We start from the raw sequence: 18597 nt of genomic DNA on the forward strand, positions 1-18597 counted from the left end.
TAATAGGATAATCTTCTAGCACCAGCTCGAGGTGGAAGCGGGTCACCGACCAAGCTTGGGACCTGGTGACGCATCAGTCTTTCTTTGACCGCCTTGGCAGGCCATGTTGTGCTCTCCTTCCAAAGTCAGTTGTTTTGTTTGCCTGTTTTTTCTTTGCATTTTAGAATGTGTCTTTGTCTGCCCTTTGATCATGGATTCCTCTCCAAGAGTTCCAAGCCCCATCAACGTTTGTGTCACAGAGTTCAGGGATTTCCATGTTCCAGGCTGGAAGCATTTATTAACAATTGTTTAAATTTTAACACTTGTTGAACCCGCATCAAGCAGTCGCAGATAAAGCTAAATAATAGAGGGTAAGTTTCACCACAAAAAATCATATTTTGAATTCTGTCATAATGGTCAGTGGTTCCTTCGATATTCATATCAGATGATTAACAAAGCCTTTAATATCATACTCTTTGGTGCAGAACAAAATACATTTTGGATAAACCTAAAATACAGTATGCTACCCAAGTTCACAGCACAATAACATTACCTGGCAACATACCATCAAGCTTTTCTTGTTTGATAGATCTCTGGTAAAGTGATGTTGCTAATGGAAACTGTTGGTGGTTGTGGAGCAGATGATGGAAGGTGTGGCACTGGTCTTTGTGGAGGAGTTGTTCCTAAAGGCCGTGGTGGCCCTGGCATCAATGCTACTGGTGAAGGAGGAGCCACACCAAAAGGGTATAGACATTCCGAGGTATGAGGTGTTCGTGGATTGTGCATGCAAAGTCCACACTCACTAACAGGGGATGGTCGTTCTTCCTTAACCTAGAAGAAGTTATTAACATTACTTATACATAAATAGTCCTAAACTTTGGAAACTAATTCCCAATGTGGAGTAAGTACTGGGGTTTGGCCATTACTGCATATGCCATTCTCATAGTTGGCAGTGATAAGGTGGGGTGCAATCATGAAGCAAAGCCAATTAAAAATAAAATAGTTAAACTATTAGGCTATTAACAAAAATTGTTCCATATGGTTTGAAACAGCTCTGAATTTAGTAAAATTACACACATTTCCTGTTCAGAGCCATAAAATTTTCCTTAATGACAGATTACACAACATCCAGAATAACCATGGAAATAACCATGGAAATAATTTTAAAATATATTCCACTTGCCTAGTAAAGGCAATTACAATGAAAACATTTTAAATTTATCTAAAATACAAAAACACATCAATGAATTCACACAAAGCAAGGGGTTAACCATTCAATGATAGTAGTTTGTAACCCACTAATCACAATGCTACTACTACTTTCATTATCTAAAAATGAATCTTTGAGGTAGTTGACTGCAAATAAAGGATTGAATCAATATTGGCATATTACATTTCCCGAATTATCTAGTTTAATTTATTTGAGGGTTCCTATCATATTTCTAAATATAAAAAAACTCATAATTCTAAATATAAAGACTTTAAAAACCTAGCTTCTACAGCAGTCTTCATTTTAATTACATGTAACCTATAAGGCCCCCTAAAACAATACCAAGGAATGATTATGTAAATACCTTGAGTCCACCTGGATTGATGAGTATGGAACTAGGGCCAGGAACAGGGACCTCTGGCACTGGTGGCCTTTGAGGACTTACAGCTACTGGCGTAGGGCTCATCATGTTGATTTTATCTGTTACTTGTTCTGCCATTTCCCGGCTACTGCTCGGTACAGCACCAATAGGATCCATCACACATAAAGACACCTCGACAGGCACAGGAGGCATAATATCTAAGGATGGCTCACTTGCTTTTGCATCAGGAGTAGAAGCCTCCATTTTTGTGATGGTGCTCTTTACAGCTGAGCACACATCAGGTACTTCAGGTACTTCTTCTGGCTCTTCCTCATCTTCAACTTCTTCATCCTCCTCCTCATCATCATCGTCTTCTTCTTCCTCTCCCTCTTCCTCTTCCACCTCATCATCATCATGTTCCCTGACTTCTTCATTCTGCAAAACTTCCTCCATTTCTGAATCAGAATCATGGATTGTGATAGTAGAGGTTGGGTCACGAGGAGGTGGGGAAATGATCTGACAGTCCAAGTCTGGATCTGAATCAGCATTCAGGAGATCATTGACTGAGAGTGACACTTCTTCCCAAGTGCTTCCATCACCACTCTGCTCCATTGCCAATATTTCACGTACCTATTAAATAAAAAAAATATATATATTTTAAAAATTGTTTACAATTTGTTTAATGATGATGATCATGACTTTATGTGCCTTACAAAAACTGTGATCATGTGTGAAACAGCCAAGCAACCAACTCCCAATATTCCAATTCTTGCACAAGAACTGCGGTCGTGTACGTAACTGGCAGCCAGTCACTATTCTGGTAATATCCATTCTAACAATGACAAAGAGATTTCGTACAAGTAAAGTTATGGTTGAAAGAATAAAAAGAGGTTACATCAGTCAGGAGGTGAATTTTGTCAAGACATAAAGCCAGAATATCGCTGTATCCCATCATTCGACATACCTGCTGGACAACATCTGATGGGAATGAATTCAGCTGAGATGATTCCAAACTATTCAGCAATTGAAGCTCATCATCCGGTATTACTTCTGTTGTTTTGAACCTCTGTTGACTTAATCGCTGGGAAAGAGCTGCACGATGCTCTGACATAAGATGCGTCATCATAAATTGAGCTTTCCTTGATCTGGGATCATCTACAAGCTCCTGTTACAAAGAAAAATTTTTTTTATAAACAATTTTGTTTACTAGATTATGAGCTGTCTTTGTTTCAGATGGCATACAGAATTAAACTATTTAATCATGACTGACACCCTTAAGACTGTTTGTTGTTATTAGTTGCCAGGCCTTCAAAATGATAATTTTCATGATAAAATTAATTATTTGGATACTTACCTACTGTTACAGTTAACTTATATCTTTGTGACATTAGGTGTGATCGGCACACAAAATTTAAAAAAAATAACACTTGGCTAACTCGTTAGGACTGTCTCTGTAATCACCTGTTTCCCATCAAGTGGCGCTAGAATGTTTATGCTCGTGTCAAAATTCTTCATGACCACCCAAAAAGATGTAGGGAGGCTGGGTGGTTTTCCAATTTAGCAGTAGTTAAGTATCCAAATAATTAATTCTATCAGGAATATCATCATTATTTGGAATGTATCCAACCCACATTGACTGAGGATGGTGGGTTAGTGCGGCCAGAGAAAGTGTTCAGCAAAGCGAACTAAAAGATTTTTCATGAAGGGAAAAAAGCTGCTCAACATTCCTGCCTGTTGTGTGAGCCTTACTGGCAAGTGCTGTCGCCAGACGTTGAAGCCACAACCCCTCCATCATGTGGCACTAGAATGTTTATGTTCGTTTCAGAATTCTTCTTGACCACCCACAAAGATGTAGGGAGGCTGGGTGGTTTTCCAATTTAGCAGTAGTTAAGCATCCAAATAATTAATTCTATCAGGAAAATCATCATTATTTGGAATGTATCCTACCCACATTGAATGAGGATGGGGGATTAATGCAGCCAGAGTGTTCAGCAAAGCAAACTAAAAGCTTTTGCATGAAGGGAAAAAAGCTGCTCAGCATTCCTGCCTGTTGTGTGAGACTGACTGTCACCAGACGTTGGAACCAAACCCCTCCAAACTCTGAACTTATCTGTGTGAAGTGTGGAGAAAAGGACACCAGGAAAGTATCCTTCCCTGAGAACCATCACTACCAAAGGTTCTCTTTGATGCTTTGCCAGACACTTCTGAGAGACTGTACACTGTCTTCAGAGGATCCACAGTGTACTTAAACTGGGAGTTCAAAAAATCAATAACAGTTACATGCGTAATTTTTCCACTTAGAATGTGAACCTGAGTGCTATGAAAAATATATATATACTATATACAGTCATACCCCTACATACAAAAGTCCCTATGTACAAAAATTCAGGTTACAAAGGCAAAGACGAAGATTTTTTTGCTTCTGTGTATGAAAATAATTCAGGTTGCAAAATGGTGTATGTACTGTAATCTGAAATTCGCCCGGGCTGCCGAGAACAATTTTAAAACTCGCATGCCGCCAACCCAGTAGACTCGCCACCATCCACCCGCTCTCCCATTGGTTCCTGATGCTAGTCACCGCCTTAAGATCCTGCCTGCTCTCCTATTGGTCAGCATCTGTTCCATCATGCCTCTATGTAAAGGCATTCCTTGACCATTTTTTGCGGTAGCATTATCGTAAACACCTGGAATTCGTTCATTCACATAGATTGTGTTTGTTAACATAAATTTGTGTTAGTGATTTCGCTTTTGTTGTACTGTAAGTTACTTTATCGTGTTGTGTGTGAACTTTATTACTTATGGTATTAGCCATGGGTCCCAAGAATGTTGCTGAAGTTCAAGGAAAGAAGAGGATATTTTCTATGGAGACAAAGGTGGAGATAATCAAGGAGTGTTAATGTTTTCTGCCATCTGTTAATGTGTTTCGTAAAGTTTAGTGTTAATGATTTCTGCCATTTTTTAATGTGTTTCGTAAAGTTAAGTGTTCATGTTTTCTGCCATCTGTCCTCCTCTGTCGCCACTTTCGGACATCACCTCACTCGAGAGGTAAGCACATTCTACTACATATGTACATACATGTACATACAGTATTTCTCGTACCCTGTACACTAATACACTTCATTTACAGGTAAAGTCACGGTTAGGTTAGGTATTGAATGGTCCAAATTATTGTATTTCATTGTTTATTGGTCAATTTAGCTTTATTATAAAATTTACTGTGGGCTTGGAACGAATTAGGCAATTTACATGTAAAACAGTTCTAGATACGAAAAAATCACGTTACAAAGGCAGCTTCGGAACAGATTAATTTCGTAACCTGAGTCACTACTGTGTGTGTGTGTGTGTGTATATACATATATATATAAATAGTATATAAATAATATTAATTATTACATATGTATATATATATATATATATATATATACACTGCACGTCAAAATAATTGTCGCGTTTCAAAACGCGACAGTTTTTTTGCCGCGAATAAGGCGACCCCCATATCTATGGGGAAAAAATCGGCTGGGAGAAACTGACTAATTGGCAACACAACTGAGTCATTTGTCTCACTCACAGCGTGGGAAAAAGTAACCAAAAGTTATCGGTCAGTGTTCTTAAGTGATTTATGAACAGTAGACATCGATCGTGACCTGCTGATTTTTTGGATCACGCTTCCAGAATTTTCTTGTGAAAGTGTGTGTGTTCGCTAGTGTACTATGTCTACAGGGTATACCTCATTTGAAAATCGTGTACGAGTTGTGCAGTTACACAGTGAAGGTTATAAAACTGGCAAAATTAGTAAGAAAATTGGTGTAAACCAGCGAACTGTGCAGCGCATTTTGAAAAAATACCGCGACAATGGAGACCAGGAAGTACCTCGTGCTTCTACAAGTTCTGGGAGGCCACGTATCATTAGTAACAGGGGTTTAAGAGTGCTGGGCAGGGATATTGAAGTCAATCCGACCCTTACTGCAGAGAACTTAAGGTTGCAAATCCAGATATAGTGGCAGGAGCTTCTGTTAGGACCATACAGCGGCGCTTGAGCAAGGACTTGAAATATTCAAAAGTGAAGGCGCGTAAGAAGCCGCTGATAACCACTAAACAAAAGAAGACTCGACTAAATTTTGCACATTCTTACAAAGACTGGGCTCTGGCAAAATGGCGTCAAGTGCTATGGAGTGACGAAGCAAGTTTTTTTTGTTTCGGGACAATAAGGGAAAGTGTGTGTGGCGAAAGTCAAACATCAGACCCGCTGGACCCCAAGTACCTTGCCACCTGTGTGAAATTCCCTTCTTATGTAATGGGGGGTTGTTTTGGTTATGGTGGTAAAGGTAATTTAGTAATATTACCTCGTAACAATACTGTTAATAAGGACTCGTATTACACACTGTTGAACGAGAATTTGGAGGAATCTTTTGAGCTCAGTAAAACAAGTATTTTTCAGCAGGACGGAGCGCCTTCGCATACTGCGAAACAAATATTAATTGGTTCAAGGACTGTGGAATTGATTTTATACAAGACTGGCAGGTAATTCCCCAGATATTTCGCCTATTGAAAATCTTTGGGCGATTATGAAAAGAAAATTACAGGACGTTGACACGACAACAACTGAAAAGTTAGAGACAGAGTTGAAACGTATCTGGGACAACCTTGACGAGAAGCTCCCGCAAAAACTTGCAGATTCCATCCCCAATAGGCTTAAAGAAGTTCGGAAACGTCGGGGAATGCCTATTAAATATTAGGCTAGGAGTTGGTGAGTGTTAACCTATTTTTTTTTTTTTTTTTATTACTAACCATTGATTTTTAAGTAATATTTTCTTTTCCGCAACATGTTTTTTTCTTACGAAATCGCTACCACGACAGTTTTTTGACGGGTGGGACTGTATATATATATATATATATATATATATATATATATATATATATATATATATATATATATATATATATATATATATGAATAATATTAATATACATATACATATGCATATATATATATATATATATATATATATATATATATATAATATATATATATATATATATATATATAAGTACCTCGAGATACGAAATTAATCCGTTCCGAGGTGCCTTTCATATCATGAGTTTTTCGTATCTTGGACAACATTTTACATGTAAAATGACTAATCCGTTCCAAGCCCTCCAAAAACACCCCAGTAAATTTCATAATAAAGCTAAATTGACCTATAAACAATGAAATACTACAACAATTTGGACCATTCAATACCTAAATTAAGAATAAAAATGCAAAACCTGTAAATAAAGTGTATATTAGTGTACAAGAAATATTATTACTGTAACGTAAAATGTGGAAGCTTACCTTTCGAGTGAGGCTATCTCCTAAAGTGGCGGCAGAGGAGGAGGAGGACAAACGGCTGATACGTACACTTAACTTTACGAAACACATAAAAAAATGTTAGAAAAACAAACTAAACTTTACAAAACACATTAACAAAACTGTAACACTTAACTTTACAAAAAACTTAAAATAAAATTTTTGTCTTTTTTTTATTATTACATTTCTTTTTATGTTTTTATACTTTACATAATTTCAATTTCTTCACCACCGAATGGATGCCAGTCCGTTTATGGAATTTTTCGAACCACCAATGAGAAGCCTTGAACTCTCGGGTTGCCGTTGATGTCCCCTCTCTGCCGTCGTCTTCGGCTTGGGCAATCAAATCGCCGAAAATAGCGCTGGCCTTCTGGCAGATTGCCATCTCGGTTATCGTATCGCCATCGATTTCTTTGTCCTCGATCTATACAAGAAGCAGCCTTTCCATTTCATTATGCACATGGCTCCTCTTGTTGGACAAAATAGTGACGCCCTTGGAAGGTGTAGCTGCTTTGATGGCTTCCTTCTGCTTAAGGATGGTGCCTATCGTCAACGGATTTTGGCCGTATTCCTTATCGATCACACTCAACCGTAAGCCAGCTTCATACTTTTTTATTATCTCCATCTTTGTCTCCATAGAAAGCATTCTCTTCTTTCTGTGAACTTCAGCAACTTTCTTGGGACCCATGACTATATGTACTGTATGTAATTAAGTTACGTATGTAGTACGTATACTAATTAGGTTCTCACAACACGATAAAGTAGCACAACGAAATCACTAACGACTTTATGATAGACAACGAAATCGTTGGACCGAACGAATGCCGCATGTGTACAATAAAGCTTCGGGTGCGAAGTGGCCGAGCGAAGGAACGCCACCATGTAAGATGCATGATGGGAGGGATGCTGTCCAATAGGAGAGAAGCATCTCATGGCTTATCTAGCATCAGGAACCAATGGGAGAGCAGGAGGATGGTGGCGAGTCTACTAGAACTAAGATGGCGGCGCGAGTTTCAAAATTGTTATCGGGCGAATCTCGGACTTTCAGAAACCTTTCGTATCTTGAAAACTTTTCGTATGTAGAGCAGTAAAATTTTTTGTGTCAGCTTTCGAATCTCGAGTTTTTTGTAAGTTTAGCCTTTCGTATCTCGAGGTACCACTGTGTGTGTGTGTGTATGTATGTATGTATGTATGTATGTATGTATGTATGTATGTATATATGTATATATGTACGTATATAGGCGGCCCGCGGTTAACGGCGCAATCACTCAACGGCGAATCGGTTTTACGGCGGTCGTCAAAAATATTCATATAAGGCATTTTAAAGGTATCTTTACGGCACAAATTTCAGTTAACAGCGCCGCTAGCGCCGTTGTCTAATGAGTTCATACATATGTAGAAATGCCGTTCAGACCATAAAGGTTATGCAAATTATATTAACAAATTTTATGGAGAGTTATTACGTAGGGTTATTAGGGTAAAAATTATGCCTCTGACGCTGTTCTATGCCGAAAATATCGAGTTACATAAGTTCAAATTTAGCTATGGATGTGTCGATTCATAATTGTTCATGCTTTTGTTTAAAATGTGTGTGAAAATGTATTACGTGAAAGGCATTTTTATTTCTGTACAGAAATATGATACAAGGGCAGCTTTTGAAACTGCCCTTCACGATAGCAAATACGATGTTTTTTCATGTTCTTTCTTGTAAGCTGCCGCCTGCCAGCTCTCTTCCGAAAATATCGACAAAAAGGTTTAAAAAAGCAAATTAGCGATCGATGTGTCGATTTTATAAATGTTTATGCTTTTATGTTTAAAATGTGTATGAAAATGTATTACGAATAGGGTATTTTTATTTCTGTGCAGAAATATGATAAAAAGGCAGCTTTTGAAACTCCCCTTCAAGTTATCGACTACGATGTGTTTTTTCAAGTTCGTTCTTGTATGCCGCCGCGGCATACAAGAACGAACTTGAAAAACACATCGTAGTCGATAACTTGAAGGGGAGTTTCAAAAGCTGCCTTTTATCATATTTCTGCACAGAAATAAAAATACCCTATTCGTAATACATTTTCATACACATTTTAAACATAAAAGCATAAACATTTATGAAATAGACACATCGATCGCTAATTTGCACTTTTTTTGCCGCCGTCTGCCGCTCTTCCAAAAATATCGAGTTAAAGAGAGAGAGAGAGAGAGAGAGAGAGAGAGAGAGAGAGAGAGAGAGAGAGAGAGAGAGAGAGAGAAAGTGTGCAAATTTAGCGATCGATGTGTCGATTTTTCAAATGTTTATGCTTTTATGTTTAAAATGTGTATGAAAATATATTGCGTAAAGGTATTTTCATTTCTGTACAGAAATAAGATACAAATTAAGGCAGCCTTTGTAACTACGCTCCACGTTGTCAGGGGATGGTTTTTCATGTTCGTTCTTGTCCGCCAGTTCCGAAAAATGCATTGTGTTATTTTATTAATTATGCATCTTTTCCATAAATCCTTTAAAAAGTTATACATTATTTCACTGTATCCAAGAATATTATATGTATTCTCATATTATTGTATTTTAAAATACTACGGCAAACTTAAGCCCGTATTCCGCGGAGCGGCCAATGTTGTGGTTTGAAATCAGCTGATGAATACGAGTCTGTTTCACCATAACGCAATTCTGAGCGAATGCTCTTGCTTCTAGTTAGCATAAATGAATATCTAGATACTTGACTTATATGAGACAAAGTTATTTTTCCTTATACAGCGTGTTTTTAGGTGGAAATATTTATTGAATATGTCTCGTTGTGAATGTGAACTACTATTTTTTTCGTTAACAGATTACGTTGGCAGCATGTTTATTGCGTAAAAAATTACGTGATTCCGTTCGCAATACGTAATCCTTTATATCATCGTAATACGAACTTTACGTTATTTATCTTATATCGGCGTGAAACCAACAGTAAAATGTGTTCTTTCAAGCACAGTAGTTTTGATTAAAATTATTTTATCCCAATTTTATCTATGGTTGTGTGTGATGGCAGACGTTTACTGCAGTTTTATCCTTGTTGCGATGTACGATAATGAGTCCATTAGCAGCTTGAACAGTTTTTCTCAGCTTCAGTCATAATTAGGTTTAAATTTAACGGTATATTTTCCGATTGATCTTTAATCTATATTGATCTCTGATCTATAGCGAATAAAGTTATTACATTAAGATATCTCAGTTCTATTCTATACATAACGCCATTTATAACAAATACGGTAATGTTGCACTATAGTACGATGATCGAAATACAAGCCAAACAGATGTTATCCAGTTCGGTTGTACTTAGAAAAAAAACAAAAAAAAAAAAAGTCGTTTTCTCGTTCGGTTGTTCATGGTTGTACACGTTCACGCAACAAGTATAACGTTAAAACCATACTTTCACCATTCTCTTTTGCTGTTATTGAACTTATGTAACTAGAAGATGGATAAAGTTAGGCCATTGTAATTTGATCTCTCATAAAATCGAACTATCGTAAACTAATGATCGTAACCTGAACACTACAGATACCTGTACACTGTATAAACTTTATTATATCTTTACATACTCTAGACACCCACATGTACTGTACAGTAAATTATATAGTACTATACTGCATGAATATAATTTTACTTATTGCGCCGTTGTGGGATTACGGTGCCTTTGACTGGTCTAGAGTTTCGAAAGAAGGTGTGCGGCGGCCGTAGGCTTTAAAATCGCTCAGCGTCGAAAATCGCTTGGTGTCGGTGCCAGGAACGGAACCCCTGCCGCTAACCGAGGGCCGCCTGTATATATATATATATATATATATATATATATATATATATATATATATATATATATATATATGTAGATATATATATATATATATATTATATATATATATATATATATTATATATATATATATATACATATATTATTCTATAATGTAAGTTTTGTAATGCAATTATAATTGTAGTAATATGATTAATTCACCTCAGAACCTGTGTATTATGTTATGAAATGTATGTTTGTGTGTTTAGATTCCCAAATTTAAAGATAACTTGTGTTAAGTGGTCCAACTTTTCATTTTTGAAGAGGGTTGTTTTCACATCTTTGAGGATGTCTTAGCTAAGCTGATTTCTTTATTGGCGCAAACACGTGCATAGGGACCTCCCATACCGCATCGAGTCCTTTGAGAACCTCCCCTACAATGATGTTTAACATAGAGAGAGACTGCTTTGTCCAAGCAGAACTTGCTGTTATTCAACCCCTTGAAAATAGATGAGTTAAGCTAATTTTTTATCGTCCCGATCGGGCCTGTAACGGAACAAGGAGCCTTGTTCTTTCTGCTCAATATCCCTATAGAGATGACGTAATATGTTTTCATCTCAGATGTGTACGCTCAACTACCCCCATTAACCCTGATATGCATATTTATGCATATAAAAGATTCATTCACTTTTGAGACGTAGCGATGTGCGTTAAGAGTGTAGCATTGCTCTCAAGTCTCTCTCTCTCTCTCTCTCTCAAAATCTCTCTCACGCTCGCTCAGTTGCGAGGCTGTTTCATTAACTTAACGTAGCTCACATTAATTTTGTATTTGAGAAGGTCACTCAGTAACTGTATTAATGTATGTGTTGTTTGTGGAATCTGAACATAGTATTATTTCTATTAGTTTTGTGAAGGCGCCCACGAAAGTGTAAAGGTGTGTAACAGGCCTTTTAATCTGCAGCTGCGTAAACATGATATTGTTATGATACAATAAAGTTTGTTCATACTTACCTGGCAGATATATATATAGCTGTATTCTCCGAAGTCCGACAGAATTTCAAAACTTACGACACACGTAGTGGGAGTCAGGTGGTTAGTACCCATTCCCGCCGCTGGGAGGCGGGTATCAGGAACCATTCCATTTACTATTCAGATTTTCTAGGTGCCACTGTCTCCTGAGGGGAGGTGGGTGGGTCAACTTTGATTTATGTATATGAACAAACTTTATTGTATCATAACAATATCATTTTGTTCATGAAGCTTACCTGTCAGATATATATATAGCTGAATCCCACCATTGGAGGTGGGAAGGGACAGAATAGAAGGATTTTAGGAAACAAATTACATGCAGATGATTGACATCTTGGTTCCTTACCTGTTAGCATAGCTGACTTCGTGATTACTGTCACCCAAGTCTGCTTCTGCTTTACTAAGGTCTCCAGCAAGGTAGTGACATATGTAGCTGGTGAGTTCTAGGTGATCTGTCAACGGGGGCCTGACCACAATGTGACTAGACCATATGACCATACTATGAGGGCAACGAAGCAAAACACACCTGACCTAGCCTAGCAAAAGTAATTCCCACCATAACTTAGGCTAAAGGAAGAGAAGTCCGCCTCAGGCGGTCGACCCTACAACCATAAATCAATACAAAAAATGAAAAGCTCACCTAACCATTTTCTACAGGATAGGATGAGTGCTACTTCCTGCTCCCAACATAGTGTCTGCAGCGACGTATGGCCCTAGTGAATAGCAGTTCTCGTATGTCGTCTTCACATCCCATAGGTAGTGTGAAGCGAAACACTGAGTTGCCTACTCCAAAAGGTGGCGCGCCAAAAAAAAAAATGTCATTGAAGTTGCCATGTTCTTTTGGAAGGCTACCGAGGTAGAGATAGCCCTCACTTCGTGAGCATTCACTTTTAACAGCTTCATGTCACTGTCTTCACAAGATGAATGCGCTTCCTTGATGGTGTCCCTCAAGAAGAATGCCAGAGCATTCTTAGACATCGGTAAGTCTGGTTTTCTGACCGAACACCACAAGTTGCTAGAAGGACCTCGACATTCCTTCGTTTTCGGCAAATAGAATTTGAAAGCCCTGACAGGGCACAGGACTCTCTCTGGCTCCCGTCCAATGATTTCAGCCATACCCTTAATCTCAAAGCTCTTGGGCCAAGGGTTGGACGGATTCTCGTTCTTAGCCAGAAACGTCGGGCTCAATGAACAAACGGCATTATGCCCCTTAAAGCCAACGTGCTTGCTAATAGCTTGAATTTCGCTAACTCTCTTCGCCGTCGCCAGAGCAGTTAGGAAGACAGCCTTTCTGGTAACGTCCCTTAGTGACGCAGCATGAAGAGGTTCAAAACGACTGGACATCAGGAACTTTAGGACTACGTCCAAGTTCCATGATGGCAACTTAGGTTGAGGGACCTTCGTGGTCTCGAAGGATCTTAAGAGATCGTGAAGATCTTTGTCGTTTGCTAAGTCCATGCCTCTATGTCTAAAGACTACAGACAGCACACTTCTGTAGCCTTTGATCGTCAGGACTGCCAGTTTCAAGTCATTCCTCAGGTAAAGTAGGAAGTCAGTATTTGGTTCACAAGAGGTCGTGGTAGAGGAAATGCCCTTCTTTCTGTGCACCAACTCCTGAAGGCAGCCCACTCGATTGGTACACTGCAAGAGAGAGGAAGCTCTCCTTGCATTGGCAATAGCTCTTGCCACAGGTCTCTAGAAGCCTCTCCTCTCTGGCCAACTTTGGATAGTCTGAACGCAGTCAGACTCAGAGCGGGGAGGTTTTTGTGGTACCTCGTAAGAATTGGGGCTGTCTGAGTAGATCTATCCTTGACGGAAGCATCCTCGGGAAGTCTACTATGAAGGACATGACCTCTGTGGGAACCACTCTTTCGCGAGGCCAAGAACGGGACATCAACGTCATTCTCATCCCTTCTTACGTTGCAAACTTTCTCATAACTTCTCCCAGAATCTTGAACGGGGGAAAGGCGTACAGATCCATCCCTGTCCAGTCCCAGAGAAGGGCATCTATCGCTACTGCTCCTGGATCGAGCACCGGGGAGCAGTACAGCGGAAGTCTCTTTGTTTCCTCGAAGTCGCAAAGATGTCTACGAAGAAGGACGTCCCTATAAACCCCACAGCTCTTGGCACACCTCCTGGTGAAGAGTCCATTCGGATCGGCAGCAGTTGACCTTGCCGACTGAGGAGATCTGCACGGAACGTTCTCTACGCCTGCGACGAACCTCGTAAGGATCGTTACGTCCCGTGCTTTTGCCCACAACAAGATCTCTCTGCTAGATTGAACAGGGACCGAGAGTGTGTTCCTCCCTGCTTCTTGGTAGGCCAGAGCTGTGGTGTTGTCCGAGTTGATCTGGACTATTTGATGTGAGACTTTGTCTTGGAAGAACTGGAGCGCCAAATAGATGGCCGCCAGCTCTTTGAGGTTTAAGTGCCAGGACACCTGTTCCCCTCTCCAGGTGCCTGACACTTCTTACCCCCCCTAGTGGTTTCCGCTCCCCACCCCGTGGTGGACGCGTCGGAGAACAACACTAGGTCGGGGCTCTGAAGTTTGAGGGAAAATCCCTCCGACAGCTTTACAGGATCGAGCCACCACCTTAGGTGATCCTTTACCTCTCTCGAGATCTTCAAAATCGTATCGAGATTCTCCTAGTCCCTCCAGTTCTCCGTCAGGAAAAACTGGAGAGGTCTGAGGTGTAGTCTCCCCAAGGAAACAAACTTCTCCAGCAAGGAAATGGTCCCCAGCAGACTCATCCGTTCCCTCACCAAGCATGATTCTTTCCTTAGGAAGGCTGACACTTTGTCCAAGCCTTGCTACTGACGTACCTGGGATGGAAAAGCTCGAAAAGCCACTGAATCCATCTGAATCCCCAGATACACGATGGACTGTGTTGGGATCAGATGTGACTTCGAAATTCACCAGAAGTCCCAGGGACTTCGCCAAAGTTAAAGTTGAGTGAAGGTCCTTCAGACACCGTGCTTCCGAAGAGGCTCGAATGAGCCAGTCGTCTAGATATAGAGAGAATCTGACGTTTGCAAGATGAAGCCACCTCGCCACGTTCTTCATTAAAATCATGAAGATCATAGGGGCCGTGCTCAATCCGAAGCAAAGAGCCCTGAATTGGAAAACTTTCCCTCTCAGGACAAACCGCAGATACTTCATCGACTGGGGATGGATCGGGACGTGAAAATAGGCGTCCTGAAGATCTGACACCATCCAATCGCCTGGTCTTAAGGCCCCAAGAACTGACTGAGGCGTCACCATCTTGAACCTTTGTTTCTCCACGAAAAGATTCAGACTGCTTACGTCTAAAACTGGTCGCCAACCTCCCGACTGTTTTGGCACCAGGAACAACCTGTTGTAGAAGCCCGGGGATTCTAGGTCCACAACCTGTTCCACCGCTCTCTTTTCAAGCATTTGCTCAAGCAGATCGTATAGAATCTGCTGCTTCTCCTGATGGTAAGAGGGTGACAGATCCCTGGGTGTCGTGCACAGCGGAGGCGGCTTCAGGAAAGGTATCTTGTATCCTTGCTCGATGACGTTGAGCGACGAGCTGTCTGCATCTCTCTCTCTCCAGGCTTTTGCCAATAAACGAAGCCTGGCTCCTACTGGTGACTGAAGGACTGCAGTCTCATTTTTTACCCCTGAGCTTAGAAGGGGCTCTGCCTCTGGAAAGATCTCTTCCTCGAGAAGGCGGTCTCGAGGAAGCTCCGCCTCGAAAGGGCTTCTGCTTCTTAGAAGCTTGTATTCGCGACGACGTCGAAGGGACTGCAGGACGTCTAGAAGACTGTGCTAGGTCTTGTGTAGCCTTCTCTTGCAGGCTGACGGCCAGATCCTTGATCATAGCCTGTGGAAAGAGATGGCTCGAAAGAGGGGCAAACAGCAATTTTGCCCTCTGTGAGGGAGAAACCGACTTCACAGTGAAATTGCAGTAGAGCGCTCTCTTTTTTGAGAGCCCTGTACAAAAGTGCGAAGCCAGCTCCTCCGAACCATCCCTGACGGCCTTGTCCATACACACCAAAACGCTGGACAGCTCCCCCAGGCTAATCGAATCCGGACTACGAGACTGTGTATCTAGTACCCCCAAGCACCAAGGAGAGTATGTGAAGAACTTAGGGAAAAGGTTGGAAGAGATTAGAAAATTCTCTTTAGAAAATCTGAAAATGAGTCAAGAGAAAATGAAAAGGAACTATGATAGGAAGACAAAGCTGAGAAGTTTTAGTGTTTCTGCCAGTCAAGAAATTTCCCCTTACCAATAAATTTCAAGGTCCCAACAGGATAATTGAGAAGTTAAGTGATAGAACTTATGTGACTGAAACACCAGAAAGAAGAAAACGACAGAGGAAGATACATGTGAACCTTTTGAAACCTTACTTCTCAGAGACTAGAACTGAAACTGTGTCAATAATACAGACAACTTCATCTACAGAAGACGATGACGGCTATGAATTGGGAGCTGAAAGCAAGATGAATAATTCTTCAATTTTGGAAAAGTTGGAGAATAAACTGAAACATCTTAATGTTGAACAAGGTGAGGAATTGAATGAAGTGATTAGGAGCTTCACAGAGATTTTTGCAGATGTACCCAGATGTACTAATCTGACCAAACATGAAATCAAGATCAAAGAAAATGGAAAATCGTTCAAGCAAAGAGCTTATCGCTTATCACCTTATCATCGAGAGGTTCTGAAGAAAGAAAATGATATTGTTAAGATACAATAAAGTTTTGTACATACTTACCTGGCAGATATATACTTAGCTATAGACTCTTGGTCCGTCCCGACAGAATTTCAAACAAAACTCGCGGCACACGCGACAGGTAGGTCAGGTGATCCACCATTCCCGCCGACTGGGTTGGCGGGGTCTGGAACTATTCCCGTTTTCTAAGCCATAATTTCTCTTACACCTGTCTCCTGAGGGGAGGCTGGGTGGGCCATTAATCGTATATATCTGCCAGGTAAGTATGTACAAAACTTTATTGTATCTTAACAATATCATTTTTTGTACAAGTAACTTACCCAGCAGATATATACTTAGCTGATTGGCACCCTTGGTGGCGGGGGCAAGAGACAGCTAAAAACAAAATAATACTTAACTAAATACATTAAAAAACAGGGGAAATAACAACCTATGTTCTTGGATAACATAATCCATAGTTCCTACCTTATTGGGCTGAAGACTTCATGACTACTGTCGATGAGTCTGCTTGCCTCAAGAGTTTCAACGAGGAATGAACCAATGGTTGAATAACTCTTTGGATCGTGTCAATGGGGCTAGCCGCTTACGCGACAGAGCCTATACTGGATCGTACCAATGGGGGCTGACCCACTTACATGGTAGAGCCTTGACCTTTTGTCATATCAATGGAGACTACGCCCTCCCTCTTACATGACAGAGTTAAGGTTATTAAACAAATCACAAAGAGCACTGAAGCCAATCCCGATCACCTGACCATGTTAGTCTTGTTACAATCTATGAATTGTAAGAGGGTCCCTATTCCCTCTGACAATTAACCAATAAAAACAACCACCAATAAACATTAATTTAAGCGAAACTAAATAGGAAGGATTAGCCTCAGCCCCTTCTCCCAGCACTGAATTCGCCGAAACATACGCTCCAGAGCAAAGCACTTTTCGTACGAAATTTTAACATCTCTTAGGTAATTTTCGGAGGCGAACACCGAATTACATCTCCAAAATGTCGACTCTATAAGAGCCTGAAGCGACCATGTTTTGTGAAATGCCATCGACGTAGCTATGGCTCTCACTTCATGAGCTCTCACTCTGAGAACTTGAAATGCTCTTCTTCGCATTTAAGGTGAGCTTCCCTTATTACATCTTTTATGAAGAATGTAAGGGCGTTCTTAGAAATCGCTCTTTTCGGATCTCTTACAGAGCACCAAAGACTTTCTTCTGTACCTTTCAGCAACTTCTTCTTCTCCAGGTAGAAATTGAGTGCCCTGACTGGACACAAAGTCCTTTCTAGTTCTCTCCCTGTTAATGAAGATATTCCTTTTATCTCAAAGCTTCTTGGCCAAGGCTTTGAGGGATTTTCATTTTTCGCTAGAAAAAAAAAAAATGGTTGAAAGGAGCAAATCGCTGAATCTTTCTTAAACCCCACTTTACCTTCCAAAGCTTGCAACTCGCTCACTCTCTTGGCTGTTGCTAACGCAAAAAGGAATAAAGACTTTCTTGTTAAGTCCCTAAACGAAGCTGCGTGAGACGGTACGAATTTTTCAGACAATTAGGAACTTGCGAGGCCACATCCAAGTTCCAGCTAGGCTTCTTGATTACATGTTCTTTCGTGGTCTCAAAAGAACCTTATAAGGTCATGAAGATCTTTATTGTTTGTCAGATCTATTCCTCTATGTCAAAAACGGAGGCCAGCATACTTCTGTAACCCTTCACTGTTGAAACTGCCAGGTTACAGTCTTTTCTCAAATATAGGAGAAAATCTGCGATTTCAGTTACAGAGGTACTGGAGGAGGATATTTTCTTTTCCCTACACCATCTTCTAAACAACTCCCACTTCTTCGACTGATATACTTTAGAAGTGGAGACTCTTCTGGCTCTTGCAATAGCCTTCGCCACTTCTCGTGAAAAGCCCCTTGCCTCTGACAAGTCCTTCGACAGTCTGAAGGCGGTCAGACTTAGAGCGGGGAGGTTTTTGTGAAACCTGTCGAAGTGGGGTTGTTTGAGAAGATCGTTCCTTAGTGGAAGCGATCTTGGAAAATCCACTAACCACTCCAGCACCTCTGTGAACCAATCGAGAGCCGGCCAAAAGGGAGCGATGAGGGTCATTCTTGTTCCTTCCGAGCAAGCGAACTTCCTCAACACTTCTCCTACTATCTTGAAAGGAGGGAAGGCGTACGCGTCCAAGCCCGTCCAATCTAGCAGAAAAGCTG

At 40.5% G+C, this 18597-nt stretch overlaps 1 protein-coding gene across 1 annotated transcript in view; it reads right to left on the bottom strand.

The window, feature by feature from the left end:
* Positions 1-160: 160 nt before the first annotated feature.
* The window catches only part of LOC135226626 (uncharacterized), a 40859-nt gene continuing 22422 nt past the window's right edge, over positions 161-18597 (bottom strand). Inside the window, 5 exon segments of the mRNA XM_064266341.1 lie at positions 161-264; positions 533-597; positions 599-810; positions 1554-2180; positions 2515-2715. Coding sequence (XP_064122411.1) covers positions 161-264; positions 533-597; positions 599-810; positions 1554-2180; positions 2515-2715 — 1209 coding nt within the window.

Source organism: Macrobrachium nipponense, chromosome 15, assembly GCF_015104395.2.
Source record: "Macrobrachium nipponense isolate FS-2020 chromosome 15, ASM1510439v2, whole genome shotgun sequence".
Taxonomy (NCBI): domain Eukaryota; kingdom Metazoa; phylum Arthropoda; class Malacostraca; order Decapoda; family Palaemonidae; genus Macrobrachium; species Macrobrachium nipponense.